The sequence below is a fragment of the Megascapheus bottae genome, chromosome X (assembly GCF_031878675.1).
Source record: "Megascapheus bottae isolate mThoBot1 chromosome X, mThoBot2.hap1, whole genome shotgun sequence".
Taxonomy (NCBI): domain Eukaryota; kingdom Metazoa; phylum Chordata; class Mammalia; order Rodentia; family Geomyidae; genus Megascapheus; species Megascapheus bottae.
Window position 1 is genome coordinate 54,538,094 of NC_143547.1, and position 24,992 is coordinate 54,563,085.

At 35.7% G+C, this 24,992-nt stretch overlaps 1 protein-coding gene across 3 annotated transcripts; it reads left to right on the top strand.

Moving 5' to 3' along the window:
* Positions 1-23,541, top strand: Znf711 (ZFX family zinc finger ZNF711). Of its 3 annotated transcripts, none has more exons than XM_090325937.1 (9): positions 1-160; positions 3,787-3,891; positions 8,009-8,569; positions 13,970-14,125; positions 14,956-15,093; positions 17,264-17,401; positions 18,229-18,276; positions 19,895-20,038; positions 20,861-23,541. In XM_090325937.1, exons 2-9 carry the CDS (start codon positions 3,813-3,815, stop codon positions 22,036-22,038), a joined length of 2,442 nt encoding a protein of 813 aa, XP_090182063.1. In that variant the 5' UTR covers positions 1-160; positions 3,787-3,812; the 3' UTR covers positions 22,039-23,541. The 3 variants fall into 3 exon arrangements, with proteins under 3 accessions (XP_090182063.1, XP_090182065.1, XP_090182064.1); XM_090325938.1 differs by lacking the exon at positions 1-160 and adding an exon at positions 3,314-3,437; XM_090325939.1 differs by lacking the exon at positions 17,264-17,401.
* The last annotated feature ends 1,451 nt before the right edge of the window (positions 23,542-24,992 follow it).

Genomic DNA, 24,992 nt, shown 5'->3' on the forward strand with positions numbered 1-24,992 from the left:
GTCGCAGAGTAGCTTGTGATTGGCTCGGGCTGCGGAACCTCGGAAACCCGAAAGCGAGAGGACCTTACAGCTGCCGCCCCCCGCAGCAAAGGCAGAGCGCGGTCGTAGTCTGACTGGCGGCGGCGACAGAGGCGGCCCTGGAGGCAGCAGGGAGTGACAGGTAAGGAGACTCTGAGCGAGAAAGTCGAGAGACTTGCTTCCGCCGCCCTCAGTTTTTTTCTGGGAGGAGAGGAGAGACTCACAAGCAGCATCTAGTGGAGGGCGTTAGGGAACAATGGAAGTGGCGTCTAGTCCCTAAGCTTTCCCTCACCCTCGGGCGGGCAGACAGGTTTCCGCTTCAGCTACCAGTGAAGGGAGAGCAATGGAGGAAAGTGAGGGCTTCCCCCCTTCGCCAACCTCTGCTTCCCCTAAAGCTCGGCCCGGGGAGCCAAGCCGTCGCGGAGGCCGTCGGTGGTTTAAGGGTGACAGGAAAATGGCGGAAAACAAAACGGTGAAGCGAAGAATGCGGCGTCCCCCCTAGGCATTTTTCTCTCAGCGACTCCTCATATTCCTCTCCCTCGATCCCTCTCCCCCTTCACCACGTCTCCCCTTTTTCTCCCCCCCCCGCCCCCCGGCCAGGCGACTGGTATCGTTTGCCATGCACGAGGGGTGGCGGCATTGGAGAGAGGAAGTGGCAGCACGGAATCGGGCATTTTAGGGAATCGGGGAGTTGGGAGCCGTCACAGGCTGGGTGGGAGGGGGGAGAGGTGGAGGAGGAGGGGTGCCGTGTGCGGCAGCTGTCGCCTCCACTAAAACACCACCATTTTGGTTCCCAGCCGTCTCCCACGTAGCGGGGCAGAGCGAGCGGGAGGAGCTGAGGGGATGGGCTGCACGGCGCGTGGGTAGCAGCGGTGGCGACCGCTGCACCAAGTGAGAGGAGGGAGGAGGAGGACTAGGAGGAGGAGGAGGAGAAGGAGGAAGGAGATTCTTGTCTGTTCCCTGTCTTTTCCACTGCCGAGGGTCGCTGGATCGGTTAGGAGCCAGTCAGATGGGTCATCCTGAGAGGGCACGTGTGTGCGTGCTGTTGGCGATGATTGCAACTTGGCATGGTCGTGGGAAAGGGAGACTTCTGCGGGAATAGGGCTGCGTCCAAAGCTGCAATACTGCTACTTGCCAGGGCTCCTTTGTCTCCCTATCTCTGCAAATACTACTTTCGCATTCTCTTCCCTCTGTCTCTTTACCATTTCCTTCCTACCTTTCGCCTTGTTGACATCACTGAAAAATGTTGCTTTTTCGATGAGCATTTTAGAAGAGTCAGATACGGGCACCAAAAAAAAAAATCTGTTGTTTTTTTTTTAATCTCTCATTTCTCTCTTCCCTTCCTTCCCCGCCCCCCGCCCCCGCACATTGATGGAAACATGTTTACTTGAAATGGACTTGATAGGTTACCTCCATTCAATAACGACGTGTAATATACTCTTCAGAAGTCTCAGAATCCTAGCTACCTAGCCGTTATTAAATACTTAACATACTCGTGTTCTCTTACCTCGTTTATTATTAATTTTATAATGTAGCTTCCTATATGAAAAAAAGTGCTCCACTCTATTTTATATGCATACGTTGTGATACTTTCCCTAACACATGTACTTTGTCTTGTAATTTTAACGTGTTAGGGAATTTTTTTTTCTGTATGGATTTGGCAAACATAAACCTTGCCGTTGACTCTGACTTTCTAAAACAAGGTGTTAGTGATTTTTACAGTAGCATTTACAAATTTTGGTTTAATGAAGTGGTCAAATGCAATAACATTGCTTGTATCATAGATTTACTTACCTCTCCCCTCTGGTATCTCCTTGCTTGCATTAAAGATAAATAAACACAGACCTGAACATATGAAGCCTTTCCAACCTATAAGTTGAAGTCCAAAAAAACAGTTTATAGTCGCATAAGAGTATTGGTTACAAACTGTCTTAAATAACTGTCAAATAATTTTGATTATTTTTACAATAGGTAAACAGAACATTTTCCCAAAGAAAATGACATAATTTGGGAGGAAAAAAATGTCTACAGCTTTTTACTTTACAATATTTAAGAAAATCTACAGATTCTTCAAGCTGTTAATAAAGGTGATTAACAAATTGCCTTATTTAACACAAAAAATTAAGCTTTTAGAATACTTACAATTGTTCCATTGCTAATGTGGTTAAAGCAAGCTATCAACCAAGTTGAAGTTCAAAACATAAACTATTTTAATTTTTAAAAATTAGCCCTTGTAGCTTTTTAATGTACCTCTCTGAACATATAGGTAATTTTCTGTGAACTCTCTTGGCTTCTTCCTTGACTTCATTTCCGGTTATAGTAGGAAAACATGCAATGTGATATTTGGGAAAAAAAGATAAAATACAGCTAACAATTAAAAAAAAACTAACTTTGCTCCCATAAATGCTTGGAGTGCTTTCAAACATACAATGGCACTCATCTAGGAAGCATTTTTGTATACAGACCTGCACAATTCCAATGTTTATAAACAATGATGACAGATTCTTCTTGTATATCTATGGAACTTCCTTATGTGGCAGCTTTCTTTTCTTTCTTTTTTAATGCCACTACTAGAGCTTGAAATCAGGTCCTGGACAGTGTCCCTTGGCTTTTCATTTAAGATTGATGCCCTACTACTTAATCCACAATTTTACTTCTAGCTTTTTAATGGTTAATTGGAATTAGGATTCTCACAAACCTTTCCTGCTCTGTTTCCCTTACAGCCTCCTGCATAGATTACAGGTGTGAGATACTAGTGCTTGCCTATATGGCAACTTTCTCAAATTTTAATAAGGATGTAACCTCATCTTTTGTTCTGTGGAGTCACTTAATTAAATAAGCCTAGGATAAATTATGCCTTATAGAATTGACATTTTGTCGTTGATTTATTTATAAGTCTTACACTTGAAAGGGAAATGTATTATAAGTAACATATTTAGAGAAGGTATCTGGTTTTATGTTTCATAGTATCTTGAATATGGAATCTTGAGTATAGGAAATGAAACCAGTTGCGCCTTTTGCTTTTAAACTCCCCATTAGGCTACCATGATTTTACTAATCACTACTGAAAATAATCAGTTATATGCTTATAAGTGAGTGCTATGCTGAAAGAAACAAGTTGCTAAATGTTTGTATGTGATTGATCTTATCTTTACCATATTTAGGAAGCAGTCATATTTCATGAGTCCTCAAAACTGTGAAACAAGAGAATGTAGTAGAGTGAGGCCAGAAGTCCTTACTGGTTCAAAGAACACCGGGGAAACTGGGATAAAACATTTTACATTATAAGTAAATCCCAAGAGCCAAAGGTGAATACAAGTTTTTCTGCAGAGCTCGGCTGCAGGGCTGATCTGGGTCTGGAAGAAATGGATGAGAGCCACTGGATGAAAGTCACTAATACTAGACATCTGAGTCCTCTAGTAATGTATAAATATCCCAACTGTTTTCTGTTATCATCTTGTTCTTTTCCTTTTCTAACTGGAACCTCAGTGCTGCAGTTTGTTCTCTTGCTTGATTCTATCACTTCTGAATAGCTCATTATCTTAACTATTTTCCATTATCTTTGCTTTATGTACTTCCACCTTCCCTACTTTTATTTGTGGTTGTCATGTGCAGCATCTAATCAAGGTTTGGGAGGGGTTGTTGGCTTGTTTATTTTGTAATGAGCTTTGCATACCTGGTTGAGGCATATTTTCTACTGCATTTTTATCAGAACAAAGGATTGGAGTTACATGTATTTGAACTATTTTTAAACCATTCTTTTTACAGATATTTGTGAAAGAACATTGCTAAGTATGGATTCAGGTGTTGGAAGTCTTGGATTGCACACAGCAGACTCTAGAATGGCCCATACCATGATTATGCAAGATTTTGGTAAAGCATTTTCTTTGTTGTATTTCTTTTTTTTTCAAAAATAAAAGTAAAGCCATACTAAAAATAAGAAATAAATTGAAAGTAAATTATAAGATATACTACTTTTACTGTATAAATTCTATTATATTCAAACAAATCTATAAGTCAGTAGTCTTATTAAAATCATTCTTAACAATCTGTGAAGGCTAGGCTAAAGAAACAGAATACAGGGGCCAGAAGTTTGGCTTAGTGGTAGAGTACTTGCCTAGCATGCATGAACACCCGGGTTCGATTCCTCAATACCCCATACATAGAAAAAAGCTGGAAGTGGTGCTGTAGCTCAAGTGGCAGAACAGTAGCCTTGAGAAATTACAAGAACAGTGCCCAGGCCCTGAGGTCAAGCCCCACGATTGGCAAAAAAAAAAAGAGAAAAGTGAAAAGAAAAGAAAAGAAAAGAAACAATGCAGAGATATGCTGCAGGAAAATAAAAATTCAGTTTGTATCTCTCACATGTAGGAAGTGTTAAATTTGCCTTCTGAAATGCATTTTAATTTACTTTTATTAATAAAGCTGCAAATGAAAATGCTTGTCAAGGTAAAGAAGATGCTTATAAGGTTATAGAAGCAAAACTATATACTTGGTAATTATAATTTGATCTTAGAAAATTGACAATTACATATCTTCTTGTGTGTGTGTGTGTGTGTGTGTGTGTATGTGTGTATGTGTGTATGTGTGTGTGTTTACCCGCACACGTGTGTGTGTTTGTATCCTAATACTGGTACTTGAACTTCTGCTTCTGGCTTTTTGCTTGCTCACTGGAGTTGAGAGTCTCATGGACTTTCCTGCCTTTCCTGCCTTTGAACTGCAGTCCTCACATCTCAGGTTCAATGAATCATTTAGTATATCTAATATTTTATTTCCTTTTCGTTTATATCAAAGTGATAACATATTTGATGAAGTGCAGGTGTCAAACTAGTCTAAACCTACCAAGAGGACTTTTGGATATTTTAGTTCTGGTAACGTAGATGTCTTCTAAATCAGACTTCTGTGCTTAATTTACTGTATACACACTTTTTTTTGCACTGGTCCTGGGGCTTGAGCACAGGACCTGAACACTGTCCTCGAGCTTCTTTTCCCAATGCCAGCACTCTGTTATTTGAGATACACCTTTTGTTGTAGTTTGCTGGAGGTCAGAATCTCATGGATTTTCCTACCTGGGCTGTCTTTGAACCATGGTCCTCAGATCTCAGGCTTCTAAGTAGCTAGGATTAGAGTTGAGAGCCACTAGCACCCAGTCAGTTTGTCTACTTTTTAGAATTTCATTAGAAGAGTGATGCTTTTTTGCATTTGTTAGTCTGAAAACTTAGATATTGCAATTTCATAAAATACTTGTGAAATTCAAACAAAAGTGGGATATGGTATGGCTGGCTACTATTTTAGAATTTGAAGCATTAGTTTAGATTCTTAAATCAAGTTATTTTGAAGAATAATTGATACTAATTTTTGTTGTGTTTTAATAATTTTGTTGGTGTCTCAGTATAATGGTTGGTCTTGAGACTTGTGACAAGATTTTAATAGGTGTTTAAGATTTTTATGTCACATAAATCATGTTACTTTGGAACCTAAATTGCAAAATAGCTTTAGGACAGTGGTTCAGGACAGACCACTGTTGATGAAAACAAATGTTATGCTATCACTTTGAGGTTCTATATACTGAAAAGGGAAATATTTGCAATCAAGACTAATTTCTTATTACCTGATTTTTACCTGATTTTAAAAATCATTTCTTTCTTATTTATAATTCACTAGATTAGCAAAATGAATTCCAAATGATATTTTGGTGCTGCTTACTAATGACTAAAATGTAAATGAGTTTCTAGGCCATAGGCTTTTCCTGTGGTGCAGTGAATTGATCTTCATGCCTTCTGCGTGGCAGTCTTGTTCCCTCCAACTATTTTCCAGTAATGCCCCACTTAGTTAATCTTATAAATCTCTATTAATCCAGTCTGTAGAATAAACAATAAATTTTATTCTTTTAGACAAGTGGGAAAAAAGTCAGTCTAGAATCAAATAGTTTTTAAAATTTCTGCTTAGAATCTTGGGCAAGCTTTTTTAACCTCAAAACTATTGTTTCTCCATATTTAAAATGAGAATAACAACATTCATCTTACATAGCTGTATTGAGGGTTAAATGTATATGTCTGTCATTCTGCCTCTATCTATCTATCTATCTATCTATCTATCTATCTATCTATCTATCATCTATCTATCTATCTATTGGAAGACAGAATTTTAAATTCCTCATGAAGAAAATCTAGCTCATCCTGTATTTACATGGCAGGTATGTTTAAAGCCTACTCAAGGAAAACATTAAAACTTTGTTCCTGTTGCAGTTTTACTTTTGTCAGACTAAATCTTTGTCTAAACTAAGTTGAGCTGTGCCTTCTACTTTTGGATATAGTTATTCTTACAACTTAAATAACGTCAAATACTTTCATGTTTATAATTCCTTGTAAAATATATTTTAGTAATTTGTTAATTTGTGTGTCATTTTGAGGTTTCTTCTTTTAGTATTTTGAAATAATCATAGACTCACAGGAAGTAGGAAAAAGAGTTTTGTGCCTATTTACATGGAATGAGTAACTGTAGCACAGTCTTTAAACTAGCGTATAAACACTGGTATGTTACTATTAAATAAAACTACAAACTTGGTTATCAACAGTTTTGATATACATTTATGTGTGCTTGTGTGTGTATATGTGTGTTTACTTGTAACTGTAAGAGAGAGAGGGAGGGGAGTGGCTGTGCATACACTCAAGAAAACAGCACCACAGTGAAGATATAGAAATTTTGTATTGCCACATTTATCCTATTGCTCCACCTGTTCTTCATCTCTAGTTTTATCACCTTGAGAATATTGTATAAATGTTTCCATTTGTATATTAAATAGCATAATATTCACTGATGATTGAATCAGCATGATTTTATGATTCAGTGAGCTTGAATGTCAATAGATTGTACTTTTTACTGCTGAATGGTAAGTATTCCATGGTAAAGATGTGCCAGAGTTGTTGAAAGACATTTGTTTCCAGGTTTTCTGTTATAAATAATAGTTACGATGAGATCTTACAGATATTTGTCTACAGCTTTGTAGAAGCACATTTTTGAGTTTCCTGAGATAAAGTAATATGGAGTGAAATAGTTGAGTTTTGTATAGTTAGGGAAGTTTTAATTTGGTCATGGGGCTTGAACTCTGGGCCTGGGTGATGTCCCTGAGTTCTTCAGCTCAAAGCTATTGCACTAGCCTTTGAGCACAGCCCCACTTCCGGTTTTCTAGTGGTTAATTGGAGATAAGAGTCTCATGGTCTTTAGTTTCCCCCGGGCTGGCTTTGGAACAGAATTTTCAGATCTCAGCCTCTTGAGTACCTAGGATTATAGGCATGAGCCACCACCCCCGGCTAAGTTTTAAGTATTGTAAGAAACTGACAAGTTGTTTTGCAGGCTGGCTATTACCATTTTATGTTACAATATAGAACATAGAAAATATAAAAGAACATAGAGAGAATGTAGAAGACATCCTTCCGGTGTCTCTCCCCATCCTCATCAAGCTGACTTTTAGTTGCTTCCATTGGAGTGTAGTGGTGTCTTGTTATCTTTTATGTTTCACTTGAAGTAAAACAAATTATTTTAATGTCTTAATTTAGATTTTACTTTTCTTTCTCTCATCTCTACTCCAATTCCTAGTTAGGGGCATACATATATATTTTTTTCAGCTAGGTATTCAAGTGCTCTTAAAAAGAGATATTTGAGAGATATTTGACATGAGCTAATTTGTCTTTTTTTTGCCAGTTCTGGGCTTGAGCTCAGGGCATGAACACTGTCCTTGGGATTTCTCAAGGGTAGAGGTTTTCCACTTGCGCCACAGTACCACTTCTGGCATTTTTCTATGAGTGTGGTACCAAGGACTAGAACCCTGGTCTTCATGCATGCTAGGCAAGCACTCTACCACTAGGCCAAACTCCTGGCCCTGAGCTAATTTATCTTTAAGAAATATTTTATAGCACTTGTTATATTAAACGGAAGACTTTTAATTAATAAAATAACTTTACCTTTTTTTGGATAATTGTTTGTATTATAGTGGCTGGAATGGCTGGCACTGCACATATCGATGGAGACCATATTGTTGTGTCAGTTCCCGAAGCTGTATTAGTTTCTGATGTGGTCACAGATGATGGGATAACTCTTGACCATGGCCTTGCAGCTGAAGTTGTCCATGGGCCCGATATCATTACAGAGACTGATGTAGTAACAGAAGGTGTCATTGTTCCTGAAGCTGTGCTTGAAGCAGATGTTGCCATGGAAGAAGATTTAGAGGAGGATGATGGGGACCACATCTTGACTTCTGAATTAATTGCAGAAACTGTTAGGGTACCTGAGCAGGTTTTTGTGGCTGATCTTGTTACTGGTCCTGATGGACACCTGGAACATGTGGTTCAAGATTGTGTTTCAGGAGTTGACTCTCCCACAATGGTATCAGAGGAGGTTCTTGTCACCAATTCAGATACAGAAACTGTGATTCAAGCAGCTGGTGGTGTTCCTGGCTCTACAGTTACCATAAAAACCGAAGATGATGATGATGATGACAATGACATCGATGTGGATGTCAAGAGCACTTCTGAAGACTACTTAATGATATCTCGTAAGTGAAGTATACAGTGCTTAATTACTTGAGATACTAATTTATCTAATATGGAAAGGTTATCTGAGAGAGGATATAGTCAATAAAATGGAGCTAATCTTCAAAAAGAATTGTTTCAAAGGTAGTTTGTGTTGAGCTGCTTTTTTGAGTTTACTAATGTTAATTTTTAGAATAGAAATAAATTTGGAAAGCTCAACATGAATATTAACTGCTGCAGCATTTCAAATATATATATATATATATATATATAAATATAAGTGTATGTATGTATGTATGTATGGCCTGGGTGCTCTTCTCTTACCTTTTTCTCTCAAGGTTGGTACTCTACCATTTTGAGCCACATCTTCAGTTCAGGCTTTTTGCTGATTAATTGAAGATAGGACTCCAATAGTATTTTGTGCCTGGACTGGCTTTGGATTGGGATCCTCAGACCTCAGCCTCCTGAGAAGCTAGGGTTACAGATAGAAACACCAGCTCCCGGCTTCTGCTTTCTCTTCAATTTTTCTTTAAAATGGCAAGCCCTGAAGTAGTCACTTCACTTTGCAGATGGATTTAAGTTTAATGTGTTTTTTTAAAAAAATTTAGGTGAATTTTCCAATATTTGAAATAAAGGATAAAGTCAGTTCATGTTCTTCAGTTTCTACAGGTTTATATTCTGTTCTACTGTGTGTGTGTGTGTGTGTGTGTGTGTGTGTGTGTGTGTGTGTGTGTGTTGGATTATGTACAGCTTTTTAACAATTTATTTCAAATTTCCTTGGGGGTCTCTTAAACCATTTTACCTAAAGAAAGGAAGACAAAAAGTATTTCCTCATTTTAATTAATAGGGTTTTCACAGCATCAATGATAGTAAATGCCTCATGATATGCTATTGATAAAACTTTTCAAAAATGGGCCGGGAATTTGGCCTAGTGGTTAAAGTGCTTGCCTAGCATGCACGAAGGCCCGGGTTTGATTCCTTGGTACCACATACATAGAAAAAAGCTGGAAGTGGTGCTGAGGCTCAAGTGGCAGAGCTCTAACCTTGAGAAAGCCCAAGGACAGTGCTCAGGCCCTGAGCTCAAGGCCAGAACTGGCAAAAAAAACTTTTCAAAAATGATAAGTTTACTCTTTATATGAAGACTTGTGATTTTTTTCTAGGCAAAATTATTATGCTTTTCCTTTTAACATGCAGAAATTATTGACTAGAAAGGGAATTGCTAGATATGTGTGTGTGTGTGTGTATACAAAGTTATTGTGTGTTGTATGGGTGTGGGTGCATTTAAATAAAAAACTAGATTTATTTGCAAATATTATTCTAAGATCTAGCATGTTAATTTTCCTTCTGTAAGCACATCTGAAGGTGGATATTTATTTTGTTTTGAAGAGAATGAATTAAGTTACTAAAAGATTGTAAAACATTATTTATTCTTGAACATGTGCATTACTAAAGCAACTCCAAATTTGCATTTTAACTTGGTATTAAAAAGCTGTGGTTGTCAAAATAATATGGCAAAATCTGATGTTATTTCTTCACTAAAATAAAATTAATTCACCTTCAAAGGGTATTCCACAAACTAGCATGAAATATTTTAAAGTGTTTATCTTTACCACATATGTCAAATGCAAGTTCTTGGGACCGTCCTTTCTAATAGAATTTGAGCATTTTGTTGTTTGAATAATATTGGAGCAGCAGTAGGGGTAATTTTAAGGGGAATTTAGAGCTACGGATAAGTTAAATTCCAAGATTATTAGTAAGAAAAAAATCGGTAACATCAAAAATATTTAAAACCCAAATATTTTTAATAGTACAGAAAAATATACAAAACTATATATTTTATATACTCATCCAAATATTCATATCCTTGACTATTGAAATGGTTATAACACAACTATTATGCTTACTATTTTCTTTTGTTTATTGTAATTTCATCTCTACATTAATTGTTATTTTTATACACAACTTCTGTTGCCTCTTGAATTTGAAGATTACAGTGTCTTCAAAGACCTCCATGTTAAGCCTAGAGGTCCTTTTCTCTGTTTTATTCCCCAAAATAGACATCTTCAAAACAATTAAGAGTTAAAAAAAAATAAGACAGACCCTTATCTTATTCAGGAATTTAAAGAATTAAAACAAATACTTGTCTTCTGGAATTCCTAAACATTAGAGGTAAGCTTTAGAGTCAAGGCATTTTTCTTCTGTCAATGTGAGGTATATCTTAATTTAATCCATGTTCAGGGCAACCTCGCAAACTCTTTACCTTAGCACATGGCTAGATTTTCGATTTGTGCTTAGTAATGTCTAATTTAATATAGTATAAACATATCTGCCTATTTGGTTCAGTTATACTTTTGAAATGCATAACATCCTTCCAATATTTAAGGGTTGTTATTTCCTTCAGAAAAAAACTTTATTGGAATGGGAAAATTCTTATATAATGAGCCACTCCAGTGTTTTTTTTGGGGGGGGGGGTGGAGGTCATGGGGCTTGAACTCTGGCCTGGGCGTTGTCCCTGAGCTCTTCAAGGTAGGATATCATCCTACCCTTGAGCTTAGCCCCACTTCCCGTTTTCTAGAGGTTAATTGGAGATAAGGGTCTCAGGTCCTTTTGTGCCCAGGCTGGTTTTGAACATAGATCCTCAAATCTCAGCCTCCTGAGTAGCTTGGATTACAGTCCAATGTTTTAAAATGACTTTTAAAAAGTGAATTCATAAAAATATATTTGTTTATAAATGACTTTAAAAAACTGAATTCATAAAAATTATATTTCATTTATTTGTTTGTTTGTTTATACCACTACTGGGGCCTGAGTTTAGGGCCTCATGCTTTTGACTATTTTTGGTTTGTTTATGGCTAGTGCTCTACCACTGTGGTACTTGAATACTGTGTAATTTACAATAAGGAAATAAGTTAATCTTGAGTTGTAGGTATGTTAAGCATTATCAAACTTGGAAAACTGTTTGAAATCTAGGAATGTTGGCACATGCCTGTGATCCCATGATTGGGGAAGCTGAATTAGATGGCACACAAGCTAGGCTACATAGGGAGAGAATGAGTATGGGGGCGGGGGTGGAGGGAATGAAAATGAAATGTTTTGTTTTGTTCCTGATAATTTTTAGTCTGCCACTTTAAAAATTTCCAAGTCTCATTTTTTTATTCAGTATATTTTGTAAGAGAAACCATTAAACCAATAATACATATTCAATCATCTTTTTTCATTTGCTTTAATTTGTCCCATTATTTTCCCAAAATTGCCAAAAAATATAGTGGCATAATTAGGAGACTGTCTTGAAATAAAAATATTTAATCAGTTTTATTACCTGGGTGTTCTCTTTCATAGAGAGTAAATGATTCAAACTTAAGAGTACCAGTTTATAGTTTTTTTTTAATGCATTCTAATCTGCTTTTCATAGTTCTAGGATTGTTAGATATTCTTAGGATCTTCAGAATTTTATGATTTATGTGTTCTAATGTAATATATATATACAGTAGGGAAAAGCAGACTTTTAATTTTGATTATATTTAATTTTATATGAACAAAATTGAAATTAGAAATGGTAGGCATATAAGGTTTAAAGGAAATACATTTCTTGGATATGGCCATGGAACTGTTTATTAATGTAATTATTCATTGCATAGATTATATGACTTCTACTATTTTCAAAGACAGTAGAGGAAAAGATAAAAGTTTGTAATTTTACTTAAAATGTAAGTGTCTCATTCTCAAATACTGTTACTTTACTTTTCTTTGTAATTTGGTTTTGTGTATACTGAAGCCACTGGTTCTTAATAAGGACAAATAACTGAAAATACCCATTCATGTAGTTTTCTCTCTTGCATGAATATGAAATAAAGCATACATTGCTAAATTTATATTTACACAGTTGTTGTGGTTCAGATTTTATCCCACTCAACAAAAATTACAGTACTAAGATTTTATGTTTTTTTTCTTTTTTATTGTAATTAATAGAAGGGTTACATTATATTCACAAACACTGATACCCTTTCTTTTGTTTTTATATTTTGATAGCACTGGGGTTTTTTACTCAGCTCCTCATGTTTACTAAGTTGAGGTGGCAACACTGAGCCACAAGCCCCCAACCCTATTTTTTCACTACTCACTTTCGTGGTAGGGTCTAGCTTACCACCTAGGCGCTCATCTGATCTATGATCTGCATATTTTTAACTTTCCTGTCCTGGCTGGCCTGACATCATGGTCCTCCACTTCTCATGTAGCTTGGGATGATAGGCATATGCTGTTGTGCCTAGCTGTGGGTTGAGAAAGGTGTCTTTGGAACTTTTCTGCCCAAAGTGGCCTCAAACCATAATAGTACTCTTCTCAGCTTCCCAGATAGCTAGGCTTGCAGGCTATATAGGCCTGGTTGCTCATAAGATTTTTATTTTCATATGATTTGTGAAAAGCCTTTTTTTGCCAGTCCTGGTCTTGAGATCAGGGCCTAAGCACTGTCCTTGGGATTTCTCAAGGCTAGAGCTCTACCACTTGAGCCTCAGCACCACTTCCAGCTTTTTTCTGTGTATGTGATACCTAGGAATCGAACCCAGGTCTTCGTGCATGCTAGGCAAGCACTCTATCACTAGGCCAAACTCCCGGCCCCGGTGAAAAGCCTTTTAAATGAAATCATTTAGATGCTCTCTCTATTTCTGTATTTTAAAACCTAGATCTCGCATGTTACTTGGTTTTAGAAGCAGCTGCTATTTAATTTGGGAGATATATGACTACATTTTATGAGTAATATGTTTTTATGGTTCTAATTTTTCTGTTTACTGATTTTGGTGGTCAGATTTAACTTAGAATGCAACATATGCTTTCTTTCAGAATTACATGTGAAAGTAATGCCTAAATGAATATTTTTGTTTTTCTTATGGAAACCTCACTGACCTGATGCCACCTGATGCAGTGTGAAAGAAAATTATATGTAAATGTAGTGTAAAAGTGTCTGAAACTATTAATTATACTTAAGTATACTTAGCAAGTTTTATTTTCCAATGTGCAAACTTTATAATAATATAGAAAAATATAATACATAATAATATAACAATATGTACATAATAATATAATAATATCACATGAATACTGTACATAGACGATGTTAAATGTTGCAGTGACCATAGTCATATCTAGTGATATCTTTCCCCTATGTATTAAATACCCTTCCACTTTATGTATCAATGATGTTTCTATAGGATCATGATTTGAGTGCTATGTTTAAACTTAAAACATTTCTGTGTGACTTGACCAGGCTGTATATTTATCTTTTGTACTAGTTTTTTCCATGCCAAATAGCATTTTTAATATGGTGGCTAGGAGGTGAATACAGCCTTTCAATTAGCAGCTATGTTTTACATTCACTAAACATCAAGTGTTCTTTTTGACTGAAATGTTTTTTTCCTTGTGTTTCATAGTGGATGATGTTGGAGAGAAATTAGAGCACATGGGAAACACACCATTAAAAATTGGTAGTGATGGTTCACAGGAAGATGTTAAAGAAGATGGCTTTGGTTCTGAAGTGATCAAAGTATATATATTCAAAGCGGAGGCAGAAGATGATGTTGAAATAGGTATAGAGACTTTTTGTTTGTTATTTCATGCTCTAGTTGGAATAGAATTCTTTTCTTGGTAGTCTTCTACAATTATCCTACAAATTATGGGCTTCTTTGGATGGCATATTTAAAAATATATGTGAATAATTAAAAATCAAGAAAGTTAGTATTCTTAGATTCCTTCAACCTGAGTAGAATCCAACAGCCAAAAATATCAAAATAAATTAATGAGGAAAATTCGATTAAGAGAAAGAAACCCTAATGAATGTTGAAGAGCATGGTTTCTAGTGGCAGGTGGTTTGCTTTTAATCAGCTTTTTCCATTCATGGCTGTTACTCTACAACATTAGTGCCACACCTCCTTTTCTGGCTTTTTTTTGTTGGTTAATTAGAGATGAAGAGTCATGTCTCAGCCTACTGAGTAGTTAAGATTATATAACTGAGCCACTGACATATAACTTCTGGTTTGCATTTTAATCATAATTATGTCACTTAGCTGAGTGACCTTCAGAAATGTACACCATTTCTTCCTGCCTCTGTTTCCTCATAAATAACTGACCATAATGTCAGTGACAACATAATAGGGCTGTTGTAAGACATAAATGGGTAAATATATGTAAAATTCTTATATGGTGATTAGAATATAGGCATTATATGTTAGCCATTTTTCCTCAGTAAACTGAAGATTTAAAGTGTAGTTTGTATGAGCATTTTATTGGCATTTTATAGGTTATTTCTGAATTTCAAAAACAATTTTGAAAGGAAACTATTTCTTACCTATTAGTATACATATAGGAAGCTATCCCATGGTGCTTCTCTATTTTGATACATATCTAATTTTTTTTTAAGGTGGAACAGAAATTGTCACAGAGAGTGAGTATACCAGTGGACATTCTGTAGCTGGAGTGCTTGACCAGAGCCGAATGCAGCGAGAGAAGATGGTTTACATGGCAGTTAAAGATTCTTCTCAAGAAGAGGATGAAATCAGTAAGGAAAAAGGGGCCCTGTACTGAATTAGAAGTAGCAATTGTACAATTTTAAGAAACAAGCAGTCTTAAGATAGAAGTTCTATGTAAGAAAAGTGTTCAAGAAACCAAGCCAGGCAAATATATAAAAGGAAGGGCCCTTTTGACCATCCTTTTATACGTGTTCATATCCGCAAACATGAATTCTATATCTCAATGTGTTAACAGTGCAGAGAGGAGGAGCAGTATGTATTTCTTGCTTAATGAAGCTCAGAAAAATATAGGAAATTTAGTGTTGGCATGTATGTGATTAGACTTGCTACATATATTATTTCCAGCCCCTCATCTCTGAGGTAGATAGTATTATACCTGGTTTTTTTTGGAAGGAAAAAAAGCTCAGGGAAAATTTATTCAAGATCATTCTAGTATTACATGAAGAAGTAGAATTTTGAACTCATGTCGAACTCTGCTGCAAGTATTTTTTTTCACATGGCAGTGAACACTGTTAGCTTCTATTGAATTAACAGTGGAAGGGCTGATTGTTCTTTATCACTGAGAAATTAGGTGTGTAAGTATTCATCAGAGCCCATCTGCCAGGACCTTGATTTATTATGCTATTGATATTCCCTAAGAAGTTCTGAAGGATTATTTCAGAGTTGAGGTAAAAGGAAATGTCCTTAAATTTGCTCTCCTGCCATTCTTCTTGTTTTTTTTTTAAATGAAGACGTTTTGCTTTCTGCCCATTTTTTCTTCCCCTCAATATTTAGCCTTTCTCCATGGCTACTTTTGTCTGTTTTCCATATTGAGACAGCACAATTTTGTTTGGCCCTTGAAGGGCAAGAACCTCATTTTGAAATACTACCTTAACAAAGTTGTGCTTAACCTCATGCTGCATTTGGTAGCTGTCCCTCACATCTCCTTCCCTCGATGACATGGGGAAAATTCTACTCTCAAACAATATCAGTCAATATACTGAAAATATCAAAACAAGTTAAAGAGGAAAAGTTTAATGAAATAATTTTTATTTGGTCAGTAAATGATTTTATAATTATGCACTGGTCAGGAAAGTAACAAAATAGGAGACCAAAGACAGAGGCATAGATTAGCTGGTTGCCAGAATTTTACATGTGGAAAACATAGACCTGTGTCTCTTTCTGGTCAGAGAAGAGAGACCTTGGAGAAGAGGGATATTTTCTCCCACATTTATTTTCTTATCTCTTCTATAGTAGAGAAGAAGATCTCAATATTTGAACCAAGAGGAAATATGTTTTTACGAGGTTAAATGCAAACATTTTTCAAATAAAGTGACTCTTAGGTTTAAATATTTTTGCCTGAGTACTTTTTTAATGTGCCCCATTAAATTTTTGTTTTTTCCTTCATAGTCTGAAATTCTAGGTACTCAAAGGGTGGCCCAATATTCTTGGGCACCATCATTTTGCATTTATATATGTTTGTATGTATGTGTATGTACCTACACATACATAATTTTGTTTTTTTAAATTTAGTCAAATAGTATTTTGATTCTTTTTCATTACACATAGAGTACTACAAATAGCATGTAGGGCTGCACACATTTTTTCTAGCATTGTTTTTATGGGAAGAGTTTGCTGAGTTCCTAAGAACTGTCAGGCAAATTAATATAACCATTGTTATATATGTTTAACTCTTGATGGGCTGTAAAATCAGCAATGTATTTCAATGTATATGTTTTATATATAATTTAAAAGTCATTTTGGAACTTGGCATAGTGACATACTCCTCTAATCCTAGCACTTGAGAGGTTGAGGGAGAAGGATCACAAGTTTGAGGGTAGCCTGCTCTATCTCAAAAGCACAAAGCTGATTTTGTGACATGTGGTTCTAAGAGAAGAGTAAGAATTTGAGGAAATGATTGCATCCCCATTTCATTAGCTTCTGAAAGTCTCTAAAATACATTTAAATTAAATTTATAATTTTTCATTTACACATATAAATTTTTACTAGTTTCAGGGTTTGAACTTGGGGCCTTATGCTTGCTCTGCTTTGCTTGCTCAGCTGACACTACCACTTGAATCATGCTTCTAGCTCAAATTTATTAATTTTTAGATGAGCCAAACTGGAATCCTGAAAGTGAAAAGATTTAAAATGTTTGGAAATTTTACCCATTAATTACTTATTTGGGGTTGTAAACAAGCAATTATTTCTAAAATTTAGGTTGCGCTGAAATAGCAGATGAAGTGTACATGGATGTCACTGTAGGGGCAGAGGAAGGAACTTCTCTCCCTGAAACTCAGCTTGAGGACTCTGATGTTAATAAAACAGTTGTCCCGGTTGTCTGGGCTGCATCATATGGTAGGACACTGGCATTTTTTTCACCTGATCAGTACATAACATATGTATTTACTTGGCCTTTAGGCCATTAAATATATTGTGCTAATGCCACCATGCTAATAAAATCAAAGCTTTGGCTATGGACTGATTCATCTCTAATTACTTTACATGATTTTTCTATTGCATTTCTTGTGCTATTTAAGTTGAACCATGCTTAATGCATTTTCCATTAGGATCTATTCTAAATCCTACCTATACAAATGAATGCCATAAAACATTTTCTTTTTCTTAAATAGGAGTTGCCCTTGAAAAATCAATCTCTTTTTAGAAAACATTTATTTAAAAATTTAAAACCCCAGATAATAAATGTGGGGGTTCCGAAAAAAAAGACAAATTCAAGTATTATCTTTGAGAAAGTATGAAATGGAAGGTTAATTTGTCAGGCTACTTTTGTCTCATTTTGTCTGTTTTATTTTATTTTATGTCCTGTACAAAATGGTCTTGGAAAGCTTTTGTGTTGAAATGCATCATTTTATGTAAACTTGGTTCTCCCAAAGTTTATTCATTCAACAGACACATATTGAACATCTTCAGTACTTCTGGTACTTTGCACAAATAGCTACTCAGTTTTCCAAGTAAAACTGCTCTAGATTTTAACTGGTCCAAGGATTTTGATATTAGCCCTTATTTTTCAGTCTGTATGATTATGTACTGTGGGAATAGAAAAGTGCAACACACTTTTTAATTAGTCCAACAAATAGTGGGAAAATAGGATTTGATAAATTAAAGTGTGATCTGCTTGTAGTCAATGTCAGCATATCAGTTTTTAATCCTTCTTTTTTTTTTAGGAGATGAAAGAAGAGTTTCCCGAAGGTATGAAGATTGTCAAGCATCAGGTAAGAGTATTCTATATAAGATATTAGTTAATATTCTATATGGGATATTAGTTAAATATCTGGTTTCATGTACTACTATGTAAGTAAAGTGTAATTTGTGTCTGTAGACACATTTGTTGGATTATTTGCCTGATTAGAAGAGTTACAGAGGAGTTTGCCTCTAAGCAATAAATGTATATATGAACATCATATCTATTATCTGTGAACATAATTCACTCTATATGTCCTCTGAAGATAGATATATCAGGCAGTTTACCACATGAGCCATAAAGTACTATTAAAGAAAAACTATATGAAATAAAAATTTTTTGGACGGAAAGGTAAAAATTGCTGACATGTCAACATCTGTTTTGCGACTGAATTTTTTCTTAGTTTAGATAGCAGTCACTTGAGATAACATCTGTTATATGAAAGCCTTATTTCAATTGAATGTATCGAAATGCTATATAAAGTCTATGTGTCCACCTAATTTGTGTTAAACATACTCTGTATAACATTATTCCATGGTTGACATTTTTCTCTTAACCAAATGGTCATTTTTCCATGAGAAAAAACATGATCTGTTTCTACTTTGGGGGTTTACTGACTATACTTAAATGTGAATTTCACAAAATTTGATCAGAGGCATATATCACAGCATATACGGTAAACTGATTTTGTATCTTGCCAATACTGGGGCTTGAACTAACTGTCCTTGATCTTTTTAGTTCAAGTTTAGTGTTCTGCCATTTGAGCCACAGCTCCACTTCTGGTTTTTGTTTGTGTTTTTGGTGGTTAATTGGAGATAAGATTCTCATGGAGTTTCCTGTTAAGGCTTGGTTTCGAACCATGATCCTCAGATCTCAGCCACTTGAGTAGCTTGGATCGCAGGTGTGAGCCACCAGCACCTATCAAGATTTTAGTTTTGTATGGACTGATCCAGTGGATTTATAAAAGTGCCTGCCAAATCTATTTCAACCCCTAAAATCAATGTAAATACTTAATACCCTTCACATCATATGCACTATTCCAAAGCATATATTTTTCTTTTTATATTTTGCAATAGCAAACGTGACTATTGGCTCACTGATACATGTGTTTCTGGCTAAATCCATTTCATTTAATCAATTTCATTTGGTGAGAAATTAGTTTAATGCTAAGATTTTAAATACAGCCTTAAAATTTTCACATTATAAACTTACCAGTTTTTTCCTTTAGTATGATCAGACTTTTTTGGTCAGTACTAGGATTTGAACTTGGGTGTATAGTTCCCAGTCAGACACTTTCCTGCTTGAGCCAAACCAATCAACCCTGTAGTTCATGTTTTTTTTTTCTTTTTTTGGTGCTGAGAATTGATCTCAAGGTTTCCTATATGCCAGACAAGTGCTGTTTCACTGAGCTATGCACATAGCCCCTCAAACCAAGATATTTGAAGTTAATTTTGTAGTTTTCCTATTCAAAGTTTTTGCATATACTCATCAGCGATAGAGATAGAGAGAGAGAGAGACAGAGAATGCTATTGCGAGACGGAAGATGACCACAAGATAACTTGGTATCATGTCATCTATAGTAATGTATATAGCAAAAAACTAAAAAAGCCAAAATATATGTAGTTTAACAATGTACCAATTTTTTTCAGCAAATACTTTGGACTCAGCATTAGAAAACAGAAGCAGTACAACAGCCCAGTACCTTCAAATTTGTGACAGCATTAATACCAATAAAGTACTCAAGCAAAAAGTCAAGAAGAGGAGAAGAGGAGAAACAAGGCAGTGGCAAACAGGTAAAATGTTCTTCTTTATGTTATAATTTGTGATATGCAGTTATTTTTATAAACAGCATGTGGTGGTAACATTTTGGCAGATTAATAGTTGAATAAGCTGGGGACTGGTTTATACCTGAAATACTAGCTACTCAAGAGGCTGAGAGCTAAGGATTGTGGTTCAAAGCTAGCCCAGGCAGGAAAGTTTGTGAGATGGTTATCTCCAATTAACTACCAAAAAAGTTGTAAGTGGAGCTTTGGCTCAAGTAAAAATTGTTACCTTGAGCAAAAAAGCTCAGAGACAGTAGCCAGATCCCTGAATTCAGGCCCGAGGACTGGCATCATAACACAACAAACAAAAATATCATTAATTACCCTAACTTATTTCCTTTTTTGTCTGCTTGCTGGGGCTTGGGTTCAGGGCTGATGCTTTACAACTTCAGCCACAGCTCTATTTCTGTCTTTTCTCTGATTAATTGGAGGTAAGAATCTCGCAGATTTTCCTGCTCATGCTGGCTGTGAACCATGTTCCTCAGAACTCAGTTTCTTAATTACAATTACTAGTTTGAGCCACTGGCAACCAGTGCATAAAGTATTTCTAATATACAATTTTATGTGATAAGAATTTGTTCAATTAAAGTAGGGCTCTGGCTCATTGATAGAGCCCTAGCCTTGAGCTGTAGAACTCAGGGATAGCATCCAGGCCCACAGTTCAAACCCCACGACCAACCAAAAAATAAATAAAAAAGAATTTTCAATTAGTACAGTTTTCACAGGTAAATAATCATTAAGTTTGGATGAAAGTTATGACCGGATATCACAATTTTCTTTTTTTTTATCTAGCTGTTATAATAGGTCCTGATGGACAGCCCCTGACAGTATACCCTTGTCATATTTGCACAAAAAAGTTTAAATCCAGAGGATTCTTAAAAAGACACATGAAGAATCATCCTGATCATTTGATGAGAAAAAAATACCAGTGTACAGATTGTGACTTTACAACTAACAAGAAAGTGAGTTTCCATAACCACTTAGAAAGCCATAAGCTTATAAACAAAGTTGACAAAACCCATGAATTTACAGAATATACACGAAGATACAGAGAGGCTAGTCCACTGAGCTCAAACAAACTTATCTTAAGAGACAAGGAACCGAAGATGCACAAGTGCAAATACTGTGACTATGAAACTGCCGAGCAAGGACTGCTGAACAGACATTTGCTGGCTGTTCACAGCAAGAACTTTCCTCATGTTTGTGTTGAGTGTGGAAAAGGTTTTCGCCATCCTTCTGAACTTAAGAAACATATGAGAACCCATACTGGTGAGAAGCCATATCAGTGTCAGTATTGTGTCTTCAGGTGTGCAGACCAGTCAAATCTGAAAACTCACATTAAGTCTAAGCATGGTAATAATTTGCCGTACAAATGTGAGCACTGTCCCCAAGCCTTTGGTGATGAGAGGGAGCTTCAACGCCATCTGGATTTGTTTCAAGGACATAAAACGCACCAGTGTCCTCACTGTGAACATAAGAGCACCAACTCAAGTGACCTTAAGCGGCACATCATATCTGTCCATACAAAGGATTTTCCTCACAAATGTGATGTCTGTGATAAAGGTTTCCACCGTCCTTCAGAGCTTAAAAAACACAGTGATATTCACAAGGGGAGGAAGATTCATCAGTGTAGGCACTGTGACTTTAAAACATCAGATCCATTTATTCTTAGTGGTCATATCCTTTCAGTTCATACCAAGGATCAGTCATTGAAATGCAAAAGGTGTAAGAGAGGGTTCAGACAGCAGAATGAACTCAAAAAGCATATGAAGACCCATACCGGAAGGAAGATTTACCAATGTGAGTATTGTGAGTACAGCACTACAGATGCATCTGGCTTTAAAAGGCATGTGATATCAATACATACAAAAGACTATCCACACAGGTGTGAATTCTGCAAGAAGGGATTCCGAAGACCATCAGAAAAAAATCAGCATATTATGAGACACCACAAGGAGGCTCTTATGTAATAAAATCCACATAAAGAAGCTATTTACAAAATGAGATATACGACTTGGGAGGAAAATATCATTTTTTCATCTGGTTTGTAGCCTTGATATCAAACCATAACTTTACATTCTTTGTATTAAAGATCTTAAAATATTTGGATTAACAGGCAAATCTCATAGGCCTTTGGAAGTTACTTAATGATTTTCAGAAGCACCATAGAAAGGTTGCAGAAAGACTTAAGTGTCTACTTACTAGACTTACTAAAGTACAGAGGGGAAATGTAAAGATAAGTAACTTATTTGGTTGATCGCATTAGAGACAAATGTTTCTGAAAAGGTAGTTCATGGTTGAGGGATCTAAAATTGCAGCGCTTTGCTCTGGCCAGCAAGCTTCACTTGTACGCAATTTTAGAAGTAGGCTAAGGAAAGACAGTGCAGTCATCCATTGGTCACTTAGTCATTGAGCCTTTTTCTTGTACCTAGACATTGAATTCCAGAATTGTGAAAGCTTTGTGTAGTCATTAAAGGAAATCTCACTGGAAAAAGTTAGATAAATCCAGTGCTATTAAATAAAAATAATCTCAGTGCTGCTAATATTTTATCATGGGATAGGATGTTTAGCATTCTGAACTGAAAGCTGAGGTGAAATCTAAGGACTCCCTTTTTCACATGTTCAAGTAGTGTTCAGTATAGCATATATATCAAAAGTATATTTGAGTCTTGAGTCAAATGCGGCTTTCTAAAATGGATGCAACTGTGGTGTTGCACAAAAAATTTAAGTACTATATTTCTTAATGATCTAAAAGTTAAGTTGAGAGAACACAGAGTTTTCTTAAATATTATATAGTTTTTTTAGGACAGTCTTAGCAAGTATGGTTGTTCTAGTCTTACTTGCTCTAATGTTTCAAGGTGCAATTTTCTGCCATTATTGAAATTTTTTGATTTTTGACATCAATATACCATATTATTAACATAAATCTTTAATATGAGGCAGTATTTACACAGTATTTAACAGAACATGCTGCCAATAGAGTTTGGAGGTGGATATTCAGTTTACAGTGTATAAACTTAAAATATGCATCCCTTTAACAACGCTTTGTGTTAGCATGCTGCAAATCAAAATGATGCTTAATATTAAATGCTGGTTTAGGGAAACTTAATGAAAATCCTGTTCATAAATGTAATGCATATGGTGTGTGCTTTTAAGTTTTAGTTGCTTTCTTTTAGTTTACATTCAGCTGTTCAACACAATTAATATGTACTTTTAGTTCATGTTATATTGTGAGTTTGTGTTTTAAATGATACTCACTTTTTTTGTTTTTTGCACCAGATAAGAATCAGTAACTTGAAATTTTTTTTATTTTAACTTCAGAATATTAAATTTGGAAAAATCTACCAAAATGTGTGTTACGTGGCTGTAAATGATGTACACGCTGTAAAATAAGAACGTCACTGTTATGTGGAATTATTATTTCTAAATGTTACTCAGTGAAATGAGCATACAATAAAAAAGCATTTATTGCACTTGATGGTTTCATGAGTTTCTTTAAAGTTTTGTTGTAAATTTTATTCCTTATTAAAAGGCTTTTCTCTTAAATGTACTCTTAAGATAGCTTGGTCCCTTTTAACATCGAGGAGTTTGCAAGGTCTTGATGACTTGTAACACATTTATTCCTCAAGAAGGTATATTATTTGCTGCAAGTTTATACATGTTTATTCCTCCAGAATGTACATTATTTTCTAAAAGTATGATGAAATGCTGTAAATCAACATGCTCACCCAAGGCCTGAAATTTACCTTTATGGAGGAAACTAATGATTCTTAAGCTTGCTGACATAACAAGAGAAATGAATATATCTAGTTATATACCCAGTATACAAAGAGTGAGAATTGATTCAAGCATTCTGGAGTTCTAAAAATCACCTCACTGTTTGCATGTATAGCACAATTAGTGTCAACTGAGATTTTATTTTATTTTTTTCTTTTTGTACCAGTTCCAAGGCTTGAACTCAGGGCATGGATGCTGTCATTGAAATTTTTTTGCTTCTGGCTCTTTGGTTGTTTAACTGGAAATAAGAATCTTACAGACTTCTCTGCATGGGCTGGCTTTGAACTTCAATCCGCAGATAGCCTGCCGACTAGCTAGGATTACAGATATTAGCCACCAATGTCCTGCTTGATTACTATTCTTTAAATAATAGATATCAACAGAAATTTAAACCAATTAGCATTGCATTACATCAGTGGTTCTCAAATGTTTATAGAGGGCAAGGCAGTTTGTTAAAGTGCCTATTCTGATTTGGCACACCATGTGTGTTACATGATTTAGAAAAAAGCATCCCATGTACTTCTGGCTCGTTTTGGTATCCCTGCTGAAACAAGAAATTAAATGTTAAGAGAATAGAGGGAATACTTGGGGCCATGCAATTTGAATTGAGATATGAGGGGCAAGAAGGAACTAGTCACATAAGATACTGGGGAAAAGTAAAGCAGAGAAACCTGCTTCGACTATACAATTTTAGGTAAGGAAGATGAAGACTGATTAGAGACTGGACCTATGAGATGTTTGAAATGGGCAGTCTTGAGTTTTCATAGGAAAGAGTATATTGTGCTTTACATTTTGAAGATCATTCTAGAAGCTGTGTAAGCACTGAAGAGTTGCTGAGAGAAGCAACACTTTATAGCATGTCATTCTGACAATTCATGTTCATAGTAAAGATGGAGAAAAGTGGATGGGGAAATTGGTCCTAGGGAACTTCATTCCAGGTAAAATAGATGTGACATCAAAGGATGGGTGTGCTCTCCCATTTGTGGAAGTTAAATATAAATTGTATAAATGTAAATATGTAAGGTCATATGCATACATACACACATGTGTCAGCTAAAATATGGTATATATAAGGAAAGACTCCAATGGTGCAACTCCTGTGAACAAATACTTTGCAGTTTAACAAAATGCTGGAAGCTGGCAGGGG

What these genes read in the sequence shown, in the direction of transcription:
- Znf711 (XM_090325937.1), top strand. Translation starts at nt 3,813, where the DNA reads ATGGATTCAGGTGTTGGAAGTCTTGGATTGCACACAGCAGACTCTAGA. An exon ending in AGAAGATGATGTTGAAATAG is followed by an intron (nt 14,126 to 14,955) that starts GTATAGAGACTT and finishes TTTTTTTTTAAG; the next exon opens with GTGGAACAGAAATTGTCACA. An exon ending in TGAAGATTGTCAAGCATCAG is followed by an intron (nt 18,277 to 19,894) that starts GTAAGAGTATTC and finishes AATTTTTTTCAG; the next exon opens with CAAATACTTTGGACTCAGCA.